This window comes from Mizuhopecten yessoensis, unplaced genomic scaffold, assembly GCF_002113885.1.
Source record: "Mizuhopecten yessoensis strain PY_sf001 unplaced genomic scaffold, ASM211388v2 scaffold11157, whole genome shotgun sequence".
Classification (NCBI taxonomy): domain Eukaryota; kingdom Metazoa; phylum Mollusca; class Bivalvia; order Pectinida; family Pectinidae; genus Mizuhopecten; species Mizuhopecten yessoensis.
In genome coordinates this window covers 317,161-329,958 of record NW_018408908.1, presented here as the reverse complement: position 1 = coordinate 329,958, position 12,798 = coordinate 317,161, and the positions used below count along the sequence as shown (strand labels likewise).

General features: G+C 39.6%; 2 protein-coding genes across 2 annotated transcripts in view; one reads left to right on the top strand and one right to left on the bottom strand.

Moving 5' to 3' along the window:
* Positions 1 to 635: 635 nt before the first annotated feature.
* The window catches only part of LOC110467062, a 63,343-nt gene continuing 51,180 nt past the window's right edge, over positions 636 to 12,798 (bottom strand). The window contains exons 2-3 of the mRNA XM_021523954.1: positions 1,085 to 1,423; positions 636 to 823 (exon numbers count right to left, since the gene is read on the bottom strand). Coding sequence (XP_021379629.1) covers positions 636 to 823; positions 1,085 to 1,423 — 527 coding nt within the window. The remainder of the gene's footprint in view (positions 824 to 1,084; positions 1,424 to 12,798) is intronic.
* Positions 6,350 to 12,798, top strand: part of LOC110467075 (neuroglian-like) — a gene marked incomplete at its 3' end in the record, with an annotated part of 317,409 nt that continues 310,960 nt past the window's right edge. The window contains exon 1 of the mRNA XM_021523975.1: positions 6,350 to 6,718. The remainder of the gene's footprint in view (positions 6,719 to 12,798) is intronic.

The following is a 12,798-nucleotide window of genomic DNA, read 5'->3' as shown; positions in this document are numbered from 1 at the left end:
GACTGATGTTGGCTCACGTCTGAGACTGATGCTGGCTCCCGTCCGAGACTGATGCTGGCTCCTGTCTTAGACTGATGCTGGCTCTCATCTGAGACTGATGCTGGCTCCTGTCTGAGACTGATGCTGGCTCTTGTCTGAGACTGATGCTGGCTCTCATCTGAGACTGATGCTTGCTCCTGTTTGAGACTGATACTGGCTCTCATCTGAGACTGATGCTGGCTCCTGTTTGAGACTGATGCTGGCTCTTATCTGAGACTGATGCTGGCTCCTGTCTTAGACTGCTGCTGGTTCTCGTCTGAGACTGCTGCTGGCTCCCGTCTTAGACTGCTGCTGGCTCTCGTCTGAGACTGCTGCTGGCTCTCGTCTGAGACTGATGCTGGTCTCATCTGAGACTGATGCTGGCTCCTGTCTGAGACTGATGTTGGCTCCCATCTGAGACTGATGCTGGCTCCTGTCTGAGACTGATGCTGGCTCCCATCTGAGACTGATGCTGGCTCCTGTCTGAGACTGATGCTGGCTCTTGTCTGAGACTGATGCTGGCTCTCATCTGAGACTGATGCTTGCTCCTGTTTGAGACTGATACTGGCTCTCATCTGAGACTGATGCTGGCTCCTGTTTGAGACTGATGCTGGCTCTTATCTGAGACTGATGCTGGCTCCTGTCTTAGACTGCTGCTGGTTCTCGTCTGAGACTGATGCTGGCTGCCGTCTTAGACTGCTGCTGGCTCTCGTCTGAGACTGCTGCTGGCTCTCGTCTGAGACTGATGCTAGCTCCTGTTTGAGACTGATGCTGGCTCTCGTCTGAGACTGCTGCTGGCTCTCATCTGAGACTGATGCTGGCTCTCATCTGAGACTGATGCTGACTCCTATCTGGGATTGATGCTGGCTCCTATCTGAGACTGATGCTGGCTCTCGTCTGAGACTGATGCTGGCTCCTGTCTGAGACTGATGCTGGCTCCTGTCTTGAGACTGCTGCTGGCTCCTATCTGAGACTGATACTGGCTCCTGTCTGAGACTGATGCTGGCTCCTGTCTGAGACTGTTGCTGGCTCTCGTCTGAGACTGATGTTCGCTCCTATCTGTGACTGATGCTGGCTCCTGTCTGAGACTGATGCTGGCTCCCGTCTGAGACTGTTGCTGGCTCTCGTCTGAGACTGATGCTGGCTCTCATCTGAGACTGATGCTGGCTCCTGTCTGAGAATGATGCTGGCTCCTGTCTGAGACTGATGCTAGCTCCTGTCTTGAGACTGCTGCTGGCTCCTATCTGAGACTGATGCTGGCTCCTGACTGAGACTGATGCTGGCTCCCGGCTGAGACTGATGCTGGCTCCCGGCTGAGACTGATGCTGGCTCCCGTCTGAGACTGATGCTGGCTCCTGTTTGAGACTGTTGCTGGCTCCTATCTGAGACTGATGCTGGGTCCCATCTAAGGGTTAGGTTTAGGGTTAGGAATAACCCTAAGAATACAGCTTTTATAATTTGTTCATTTGTTAATTAGCCAAAAAAGACATAACCTGTTCACTAGGTGATGAGCTAGTCAGAAAAGACATAACCTGTTCAATAGGTGATCAGTTAGTCAGAAAACACATAACCTGTTGACTAGGTGATCAGTTAGTCAGAAAACACATAACCTGTTCACTAGGTGATTCGATCTTCATTAGAATTCCAATTCAAATCTTATAGTTTTGAAATAACCAATTCTATGCAAAATGTCTGCATATGAAAGTTAACAATTCAGATGCCTAACCTTATAATTTAATCCGAATTATAAAGGGTCATAACTATGCGTCATTCAGCATTGGTTATTATGAATAATTTCCCGGCCATTATTTAATATTTTGTTTATTCATGTAATTTCATCTTTTAACATTTGAAATGCATAATCCTGTGTTTAGGTTTTGGATTATAACAAGTGAATCTTAAATTAAAGGCAACAATTCGTATTCGTATGTTTCGGATGTGAATACGTAAACGACACGTTGTTCTGTCAATGTAAAATTGAAAGTCAATTTCTAACATATTTTATCGCAGAAATGATGACTGTTAAAGAGGGTATCATTTCTGTATTAATATGCATGCATGTATAATTTAGAATCTCAAAGAGGAGATTTTAAATGGAATTTTATTGAAAAAATAAGTTCACAGAATGCTTTGGTGCTGTGACTGCCAGATCCTGAAACGCGTGCACATGATTATCAGGATCGGTGATTGTATGTTACAACAGGTCTAACAAGAGATCTGTTTGCCAAAGTTGTGTTCATTAGAAGCAAACAAGTTTTTGATAAACATTTCTGGTACATTTGATAATGTGGTTTAATGTGTGTTTTCTTGAAGATGAAAGAGAGTGTAAATGCTGTGTGCCAACTCCAATTTCTTTTGACGAACACATAAACATACCTCCATCGTCGGGAGTCTAGGACACCTATATGTACCTCATTAGTATGTGTTGGACGCCTCTTTACACCTCATTAGTATGTGTTGGACGCCTCCAACACTTTAGTGAATGTCCACCATCAATTTCTCACATCTTTATGTTGTGTTTCAGTGCCTGATAGAGGGGTACTGACCACTGGTTACCTACATGAACTTTGAGTTCGGTCAATAAAAATGAAATTGCTTATTGTTTCATTTAAGTTTAAAAGTTACCATACTTCGTCTTACAAAGACCTAAAAATGTTCATACATTTCAATATCATGCACTTGTTAAACCACAACTTTATTTCATTAATATTTGCTGTGGAGATTGTTTGATAAGATAACACTTTTGATTGGTCAATACACAACAAAAAGTCTCAAACTTCAGTCAAACTGCTTCTACTTGGTAAAAATAAGAATGTTAATCAAATTCCCTCCATTAGACTGGCCCCTCAGTATCAAATTATAAAAGAAACAGAGACTTATAATTCTGATGTCTTGGATGTCTGATCCCGACTTCAGGCGAAGGGGAGATAAGCTAGTAGAAAAATACAACTGGCAAAATTTACAAAATCTTAGGGTAGGAGAGCTCAAAGTCAACTCCACCATAAATACAGCTGTGTTTCTGAAGGAAAATCCCAACACCTATCACCAGTCACCTATCACGACACCTATCACTATGGACTTTTGTCAGAATCCTTTGACCTGAAAGTAACCAACATGTTGGAATGCCATCCCCAATTCATTAGTCATTAGTGTGTGTTCCTCTTACATACTAAATTAACACATGTGTAAACATCCCCATAACTGTAGCACCCTCTCACTATAGACCCAATACTCCTCTCTATAGCTAGCCCTATCAAACCTCTCCTGTATCTCACATCCCTCCCTTGCAACACCTATCCATTGCATGTATTTCATATTCAACCCCTGTATCTCCTATCCCTCTCCCAAGTGGTTAATAATCCTCCCCTGTATCTCGTATCCCTCTCCCAAGTGGTTTATAATCCTCCCCTGTATCCCGTATCCCTCTCCCCAGTAGTTAATGTTCCTCCCCTTATCTCTTATCCCTCTCCCCAGTGGTTACTGTTCCTTCCCTGTAATATCCCTCCCAGTAACATAATTATTATCCCTCCCTGTTCGATCTCATACCACTCTCCTGTGATTCATATCACTCTCCTGTAACCGATATGTCTCCCCTGTAACTTGCATCCATCTCCTCTAACTAATATGTCTCCCCTGTAACTTGTATCCCTCTCCTCTAACTAATATGTCTCCCCTGTAACTCATATCCCTCTCCTCTAACTAATATTGCTCCCCTGTAACTCATATCCCTCTCCAGTTACTTATATGTCTCCCCTGTAACTCATATCCCTCTCCTCTACCTAATATTGCTCCCCTGTAACTCATATCCCTCTCCAGTTACTAATATGTCTCCCCTGTAACTCATATCCTTTTCCTGTAACTAATTTGTCTCCCCTGTAACTCATATCCCTCTCCTGTAACTGATATGTCTCCCCTGTAACTCGTATCCTTTTCCTGTAACTAATTTGTCTCCCCTGTACCTCATATCCCTCTCCTGCAACTGATATTGCTCCCCTGTAAATCATATCCCTCTCCTCTAACTAATATTTCTCCCCGGTAACTCATATCCCTCTCCTCTAACTAATAATGCTCCCCTGTAACTTGTATCCCTCTCCTGTAACTGATATTGCTCCCCTGTAACTCATATCCCTCTCCTCTAACTGATATTGCTCCCCGGGAACTCATATCCCTCTTCTCTAACTAATATGTCTCCCCTGTAACTCATATCCCTCTCCTCTAACTGATATTGCTCCCCGGTAACTCATATCCCTCTTCTCTAACTAATATGTCTCCCCTGTAACTCATATCCCTCTCCTGTAACTGATATTGCTCCCCTGTAACTCATATCCCTCTCCTCTAACTAATATTGCTTCCCTGTAACTCATATCCCTCTCCAGTAACTTATATGTCTCCCCTGTTACTCATATCCCTCTCCTGTAACTAATATTGCTCCCTGTAACTCATATCCCTCTCCTCTAACTAATAATGCTCCCCTGTAACTCATATCCCTCTCCTCTAACTAATATTGCTCCCCTGTAACTCATATCCCTCTCCTGTAACTAATATGTCTCCCCTGTAACTCATATCCTTTTCCTGTAACTAATATGTCTCCCCGTAACTCATATCCCTCTCCTCTAACTAATAATGCTCCCCTGTAACTCATATCCCTCTCCTCTAACTAATATTGCTGCCCTGTAACTCATATCCCTCTCCTGTAACTAATATTGCTCCCCTGTAACTCATATCCTTTTCCTGTAACTAATATGTCTCCCCTGTTTCTCACTTCCTTTTCCTGTAACTAATATGTCTCCCCGTAACTCATATCCCTTTCCTGTAACTGATATGTCTCCCCTGTTACTCCCACCCCGCCTGTATCTCATGTCCAGTGTATCCCCTGTATCTGTATATATGTATACACCCCCCTATCCCTGGTATTCCTATGACCCCTCCTGTATACTGCACACCTACCCCAGTTATCGACTTTAGAGAACACTCCCTTCAACCATCCCCTAACACTGTGTCAGTATTACTGGCAGCTCAGGTGGAGAAAGCTTGATGAGTCTATATACATTTTAACTAAAGACAAATGTCTGGAATCCTGCACATTCATGCGTACTTAGTACAACCAGCTGTCTGGGAACCAGAGAGAGCTATTTATCTTGTTACCCAGCAAACTGCCCCCTCCTAACTTCCCCATATATCTAGTTAGCAGTAGACGTTGTAGAAAGGGGAGTTTGTAAGCTTATAAGATACATTGGAGTCTTGTTTGTACACCTACCTTCGAGTCAGCCACCTTTGATTTCAGATGCGATCGTCTTCTGGATAAATGAGACAATTCTGAATAGACCTGGTTATAGACCCCCTCCCATATATACCTAGTTATAGACCCCCTCCCATGCATACCTAGTTAAAACCCCCTCCCATATTTACCTAGTTATAGACCCCCTCCCATATATACCTAGTTATAGACCCCCTCCCATGCATACCTAGTTATAGACCCCCTCCCATATTTACCTAGTTATAGACCCCCTCCCATACATACCTAGTTATAGACCCCCTCCCATATATACGTAGGTATAGACCCCCTCCCATATATACTTAGGTATAGACCTCTCCATTTATACCTAGTTATAGACCCCTCCATGTATACCTAGTTATAGACCCCCTACATATATACCTAGTTATAGACCCCTCCATATATACCTAGTTATAGATCCCCTACATATATACCTAGTTATAGACCCCCTACATATATACCTAGCTATAGACCCCTCTATATATACCTAGTTATAGACCCCCTCCATATATACCTAGTTATAGACCCCCTCCCATATATACTTAGGTATAGACCCCCCTTACATACATACCTGGTTACAGACCCTTATATATGCAAACCTCATGCAGTCACTCTATTAAGAGACCACCTGTGTTAAGAGACCACTTTTCATGTTCCCCATTGTGGTGGTTTCATCTTGAACTTAACTTGTAATAAGGGACCACCTGTGTTAACTTAACTTGTATACTTGGAAAAGTTAAGAGACCACCTGTGTTCAGAGACGATTTTTAATACTCCCTATTGTGATAATTTTATTTTGAAATAAACCTGTATTAAGAGGCCACTTTTGAACTTACCATTGATGGTCTCTTAATAGGGATTGGACTGCATTTACCTAAAGAACTCATTTCACATTAGGGAAGTCCGAAGTCTGTTCCATATTCTTCCCTCCTTCCCAGTTGATACCTAACATACTTTACAGATGCCCCCTCCTATATATATAGTCAGTGTATACTCTGTGGTATATATACAGTGTAAACTGTAGTTCTCCCTCCCATGTGTATTAGTGTAATATGTAAGTCCTCCCCCCTCCTATCGAGTTTCAGTTCCAGACAGTATAACACTTGTGAGACTGTTACAATGTAAAACTGTATAAAAACACTGACCAGGGTGCTGATTTCATGCATGGCTAGTAGATTTCATTACATTGGAATGATACGGATGCTGAGTTAACCTCAGCTTCAGCAGCAATCCTGTACAGAAGCATTGAGACCAGAATCTCTGTGGTATCACCAGAGTGCATGTTACAATGCCACCAGCCTGCACAGTCATACATATGTATATTGTATTGTGAGGATCACTTGCTCCAAGGACTGTTGAAGCGATTTTATTATCATCATCAGCCGGCCTTGCTCCACAGAGGGATCCAGTGTCACAGTGATTGATGTAAGTTTGTACATATTTCTCTATACCTGTCAATCTTACCGTGATCATCACTTATATAGATACAGAAGCTGACAAGGGTCATCTCCATCTCCACCCTGATTGATGTCTATACATATAAATATTGTAGATACTACTGGCGTTGCGAGACTCGGAATCTGATTGTAGCATCTCACAATTGTGATATTTTCTGATGATATTTATTTAGATATAGACAATTCATGTAATATAGACAAAACTTTTTTAATACAGAGAAGACATCTTCAAGGCATGCTTCTCCAGGTGGGAGCTCCAGAAGGTGGAGAGGGAATGTGATATTGGACATACCGATGTATTAATAATGTAATAACGTTGGCGTGAATCTGTCATGTATACTCCACAATGAGGCCACGGGTCTGTCACTGGGTGATTATAGCCTCAGCTGTAATACCTCACATAATACCCTTGTCATCTTTAATTTGATTGATTTCAATACACCAATACTTCGATATTCAACAGTAAGCGTCTCTATTTAAAATCAATACAAAACAATTATCAATACGTAGAAGATTGCAATTAAATTCCCTTTACAGGTGAAAAATGTCAGCGTGTTCTAGAAGTATGATAGTCATATCAAATGGGAAACTTGTTTTATGATGTGTCTCAAAATTCATTTTTGTTTTAAACCCGTCAAACTGTAATTCCTGTTTGTTCCAAAGTACTTCACTCCCAGTTTGTCTGCAGATTTAGGTGGTATGAGCAAAACGTTACATACTTTATCAGAAATTACAAATTATGTTTTCAATGTTTACCATAACATTGTAATTTTTCTGATCTCAGTCTCAGTTCAGTAAGGGCTCTGTGTTTAATACCTATCAAAATTTTCAGAAATGGAATTCGGGGGGAAAATTCTCAGTTTTGTTACAGAAAGAAAAAGACTTCTGAACAGTGTCTTTAGAGAATGTAGAATTACATTTCACCAACAGCAGTTAAATTTATTTGCTGTGTGTAGTATGGTGTGTATATTGTCTTGACAATTGTGATTTTGGAGTATATTGAATTCCAGTAATAGATTTGAGGTATACTCTGAGTAATTAAATAGAGGTACATAGTGTTCTCGGTGGAAAAGGCTACTCTTAAACTAACATCTTGTCGAAGGTTCAATGGATGAAAACAACAGGAAGCTAAAACTGTTCCGATCCTTTTCAAATTGATAAAAAGAGAGTGAAAAATGTAATTATTTAAAAAGTCACTTGCAGAAATGTTTTTTTGTTTTTGTAATACTTTACCATGAGAACTCCATCTTGAAGTTGATCGGGAAACATGTGTTAAAAAAACACTTGTACATTCTACAGTGGTTTGAAAAAAATGTAGTTTTTCATTACGTAAAAAAAGAAATGAATAAAAAGAAACCAAGAATATCTCACCGATGATTTGTGTATGAAAAAGAATAAGATAGCTGTGAGATTTAAAAGTGTACAATTTGACATTTTATTTTTGTAATCGGTGAATTACAAGGGTTATGCCATAATGGCATTGACTGACAATGTGAGAAAAATTATAGAATCAAGGACAAAATCCTTATCGTGACAGTCAGGATTTTTTCCAGGTCATAGGAGATATTTACTATGTAACACATTTTTAGCCCACCATCATCTGATGGTGGGCTATTCAAATCACCCTGCGTCCGTGGTCCGTGGTCCGTCCGCCGTCTGTCCTTAAACAATTCTTGTTATCGGTATTTCTCGAGAAGTACCTGAGGGATCTTTCTCAAATTTTATATGCAGGTTCCCCTCGGTCCTTAGCTGTGCAGGGCAACTTTTGAGACTGATTGGATATACAACATGGCCGACAGGAAGCCATCTTGGATTTTGATAGTGAAAGTTTGTTATTGCTTTTTCTCAAGAAGCACCTGAGGGATCTTTCTCAAACTTTATATGTAGTTTCCCCTTGGTCCTTAGCTGTGCAGGGCAACTTTTGAGACTGATCATAAACACAAAATGTATTAAAAGAAGAACTAAACAGATCTTTCTCATATTGCAATGATCGATTCTATTTCTTTCACATTTAAGAACTGTACTAGTAAATATGTGAAATGACAAACTCACTTTGAAGATTGGCTTTCATACACATCAGTATAAAGTTTAGATCAAAAGTTACCTCAAGGTGCATTTACTGTTAACATGACTCGATCAAACAGATTAGAGGAAAGAAGAGAAAAGATCGAACTGACAAAGAAATAATGAAGATGGTACAAATGTGGGCGCCAAGATCCCTCTGGGATCTCTTGTTCATTTTAACACTTGCGTCCCTTTTTTTGGTAAGAAACAAATTAACAAGTTTCAATGAAACTTTGCAGCTCTTATTATAGTTCTAGCTGAAATGAAGATAGGAGAATAGGAATGAGGTCCATGATGAGAGGACGCTGCACTGTTTAGACAATTGTAGATCTGCCATAACCCTTGTGTTAGACTATAGAAGTTGAACACCTTGTCTGTGTGACCTCCGTGGAGCTGGCAGAATGTGTTTTACAGGCTGCCAACGTATAAAACAGAATGGGCCTGCTGTGTCTTACTGTTCAGGATCTGTAGGTTTTCCTTTCTTCTTTTCCTGCTCTCCTTTTATGTTCTGGCGTTGACAACAATTGTTCACCAATGCTATCCTTAATTAAGCTCTGTGTGACCTTTTATGTTCTGGCCTTGACATCAATTGTTCACCAATGCTATCCTTAAGCTCTCTGTGACATTTTATGTTCTGGCCTTGACATCAATTGTTCACCAATGCTATCCTTAAGCTCTCTGTGACATTTTATGTTCTGGCCTTGACATCAATTGTTCACCAATGCTATCCTTAAGCTCTCTGTGACATTTTATGTTCTGTCCTTGACATCAATTGTTCACCAATGCTATCCTTAATTAAGCTCTCTGTGACATTTTATGTTCTGGCCTTGACATCAATTGTTCACCAATGCTATCCTTAATTAAGCTCTGTGTGACCTTTTTGTCTTTATATATTGTGAAGATCATGTCAATCAATTATTCTAAAATAAATGTCAGAAAAATATGACACAGATTAGATTATAGATCTGACAATATTTCTGGAAATTATTTCTTTTCCCTGCTATTCTTAAAATTAATTTTAAGGAAATCTGATATGTGGTTTATATATATATATATTTGATGTCTCATCTTATAATGTTCATGAAAACAGATTTCTACTCAAGTCTGTTGGCTAAACAAATTGTTCATTTCAGCCTCACACAGATTTAGAATGCTGGGTAAGGATAGTTGCATAGTTAGGCAAGCTATCTTATTTTAAAGATTAATTTCACAATGCATATACTGAACATGTATCTGCTTCTTAACATGTTCAAAACATATTCATTTAGGATTAGCCTAATTGTTTTTTTCCCCTTCATCGCTAATCAGAGGTATGACTAGTTAGGAAATCTGATTTCTTTTACCTACTGTATTTATATCTTCGTATCTATTATATATATATATCTTCGTATCTATTATATATGTATCTTCGTATCTATTATATATATATCTTCGTATCTATTATATATATAAAGTGTATCTTCGTATCTATTATATATAAGGGTCGATTGGTTGTATGGGGTTTGACCATTTCACCACTGTAGACCATAGACTTATTCAGATAAGGTTTGAATTGTTGTATGGCGTTTAATGTCCTATCAATAGTTAAAGTCGTTTAAAGAATTCACTATTAATTAACCCACGGTCATTGATAGCCTTACGTTGACTTATGTTGGGAGGATTCAAATAGTTTCGTCTGGGATGATTGTTTAGTGGCGGCTGAGATAACGGACATGTGTAGTTGTCTCCATTACAATAAGAACTTGTATCTTGACAACTGCTTAAAATATATTCAACAGACTTTCATGAAATTTAGCAACCATTTTCATCATTTAATCAGGCTTCCATTTTAGTTTTCATTTTGCCCATTTTTATGGCAGAGCAGAGATAAAAGCCTGCAGCTTACAGTTCCAGATTTCTTTGATTTTAGTTGTAAAAGATGAGTACATGAGTCAAACATGATAACCAGTCATTGGTAACACTGCAGACCTAACAATCAGGATAACCAGTCATTGGTAACACTGCAGACCTAACAATCAGGATAACCAGTCATTGGTAACACTGCAGACCTAACAATCAGGATAACCAGTCATTGGTAACACTGCAGACCTAACAATCAGGATAACCAGTCATTGGTAACACTGCAGACCTAACAATCAGGATAACCAGTCATTGGTAACACTGCAGACCTAACAATCAGGATAACCAGTCATTGGTAACACTGCAGACCTAACAATCAGGATAACCAGTCATTGGTAACACTGCAGACCTAACAATCAGGATAACCAGTCATTGGTAACACTGCAGACCTAACAATCAGGATAACCAGTCATTGGTAACACTGCAGACCTAACAATCAGGATAACCAGTCATTGGTAACACTGCAGACCTAACAATCAGGATAACCAGTCATTGGTAACACTGCAGACCTAACAATCAGGATAACCAGTCATTGGTAACACTGCAGACCTAACAATCAGGATAACCAGTCATTGGTAACACTGCAGACCTAACAATCAGGATAACCAGTCATTGGTAACACTGCAGACCTAACAATCAGGATAACCAGTCATTGGTAACACTGCAGACCTAACAATCAGGATAACCAGTCATTGGTAACACTGCAGACCTAACAATCAGGATAACCAGTCATTGGTAACACTGCAGACCTAACAATCAGGATAACCAGTCATTGGTAACACTGCAGACCTAACAATCAGGATAACCAGTCATTGGTAACACTGCAGACCTAACAATCAGGATAACCAGTCATTGGTAACACTGCAGACCTAACAATCAGGATAACCAGTCATTGGTAACACTGCAGACCTAACAATCAGGATAACCAGTCATTGGTAACACTGCAGACCTAACAAACAGGATAACCAGTCATTGGTAACACTGCAGACCTAACAATCAGGATAACCAGTCATTGGTAACACTGCAGACTTAACAATCAGAAAATCGCAAAATTCAACACTCTGCAAATTTGTATTTTTCAAATTAAATATGAAACATAATAATCTGTAGAATGAAACATGTATACATGATAAAAAACAAATGCCATAAAAAACCCATTTAATTTAAAAAAGATAGATAATTTAATAACTTGGTACTTAATGAAGAGTACTTAATGAAGAATTTCTGAGGCATGCCCCAATCTGATATCGGTCACAACGTTTACCCCATCATCATAAGATATGAATAGAATATTTAATTTTAAACCCCAACTTCAATTGATACATTTGATGTTTGGAGTAAAAGATCTATAAAATATTTAAACGTTATCGCACGTTTACTGATATCTGGTTTGAATTGACATCAGCCTTGGACCAAAATATGAGAAAATCCCCATATGACTTGGTTTTAAATGTGGTTCTAATTGCTGTGGTCCTGGATTACATGGGAAATATTTATCCTGTGCTCCTCAGTGGTACTTTCATCTACCAGGGTCCTTTGGGGGCAGGGAGCGGTTATCAGCAGGATCCTAACTGTCACAATATAGACATCGTTAGCAGGTCACTCAGCATTGTCAACTTCATCAGTGCTTAACATAGAAAAACAGTTAGCAATTTTTTTTTCACTCTTAGTATGGTAAACTTTATCAGTGATAAACTGGTAAACTTCATCAGTGATAAATGTAGAAAGATTTGAAGGGGGAGGGAGGGAGTGTTCAGATTTTAATAATTGTGTTGTATTAATAAGCAGGTATTATGTTAATGAAACATTTTTTATTTCATTATAAACAAAGTCATCATTTGAGGACTTACAACTTATCATATTGAGACAAAAAATGAAATCAACGAGCTGAGACATTGATGTTGATTGACAGCAGAAGTCTGTGTAATATGGTGGAGAAAGGACCCATTATCACCGGCTGTGAAATGGCTGTGTTTCAGTCCCAGCCCTGACATGTAAACATCTGGGAGTACATGTGTACATGTGATACCATTGATAAACCACCTTATCTGGGGGGGATCACTGCCTGCTGCTCCTCCCCCCCCC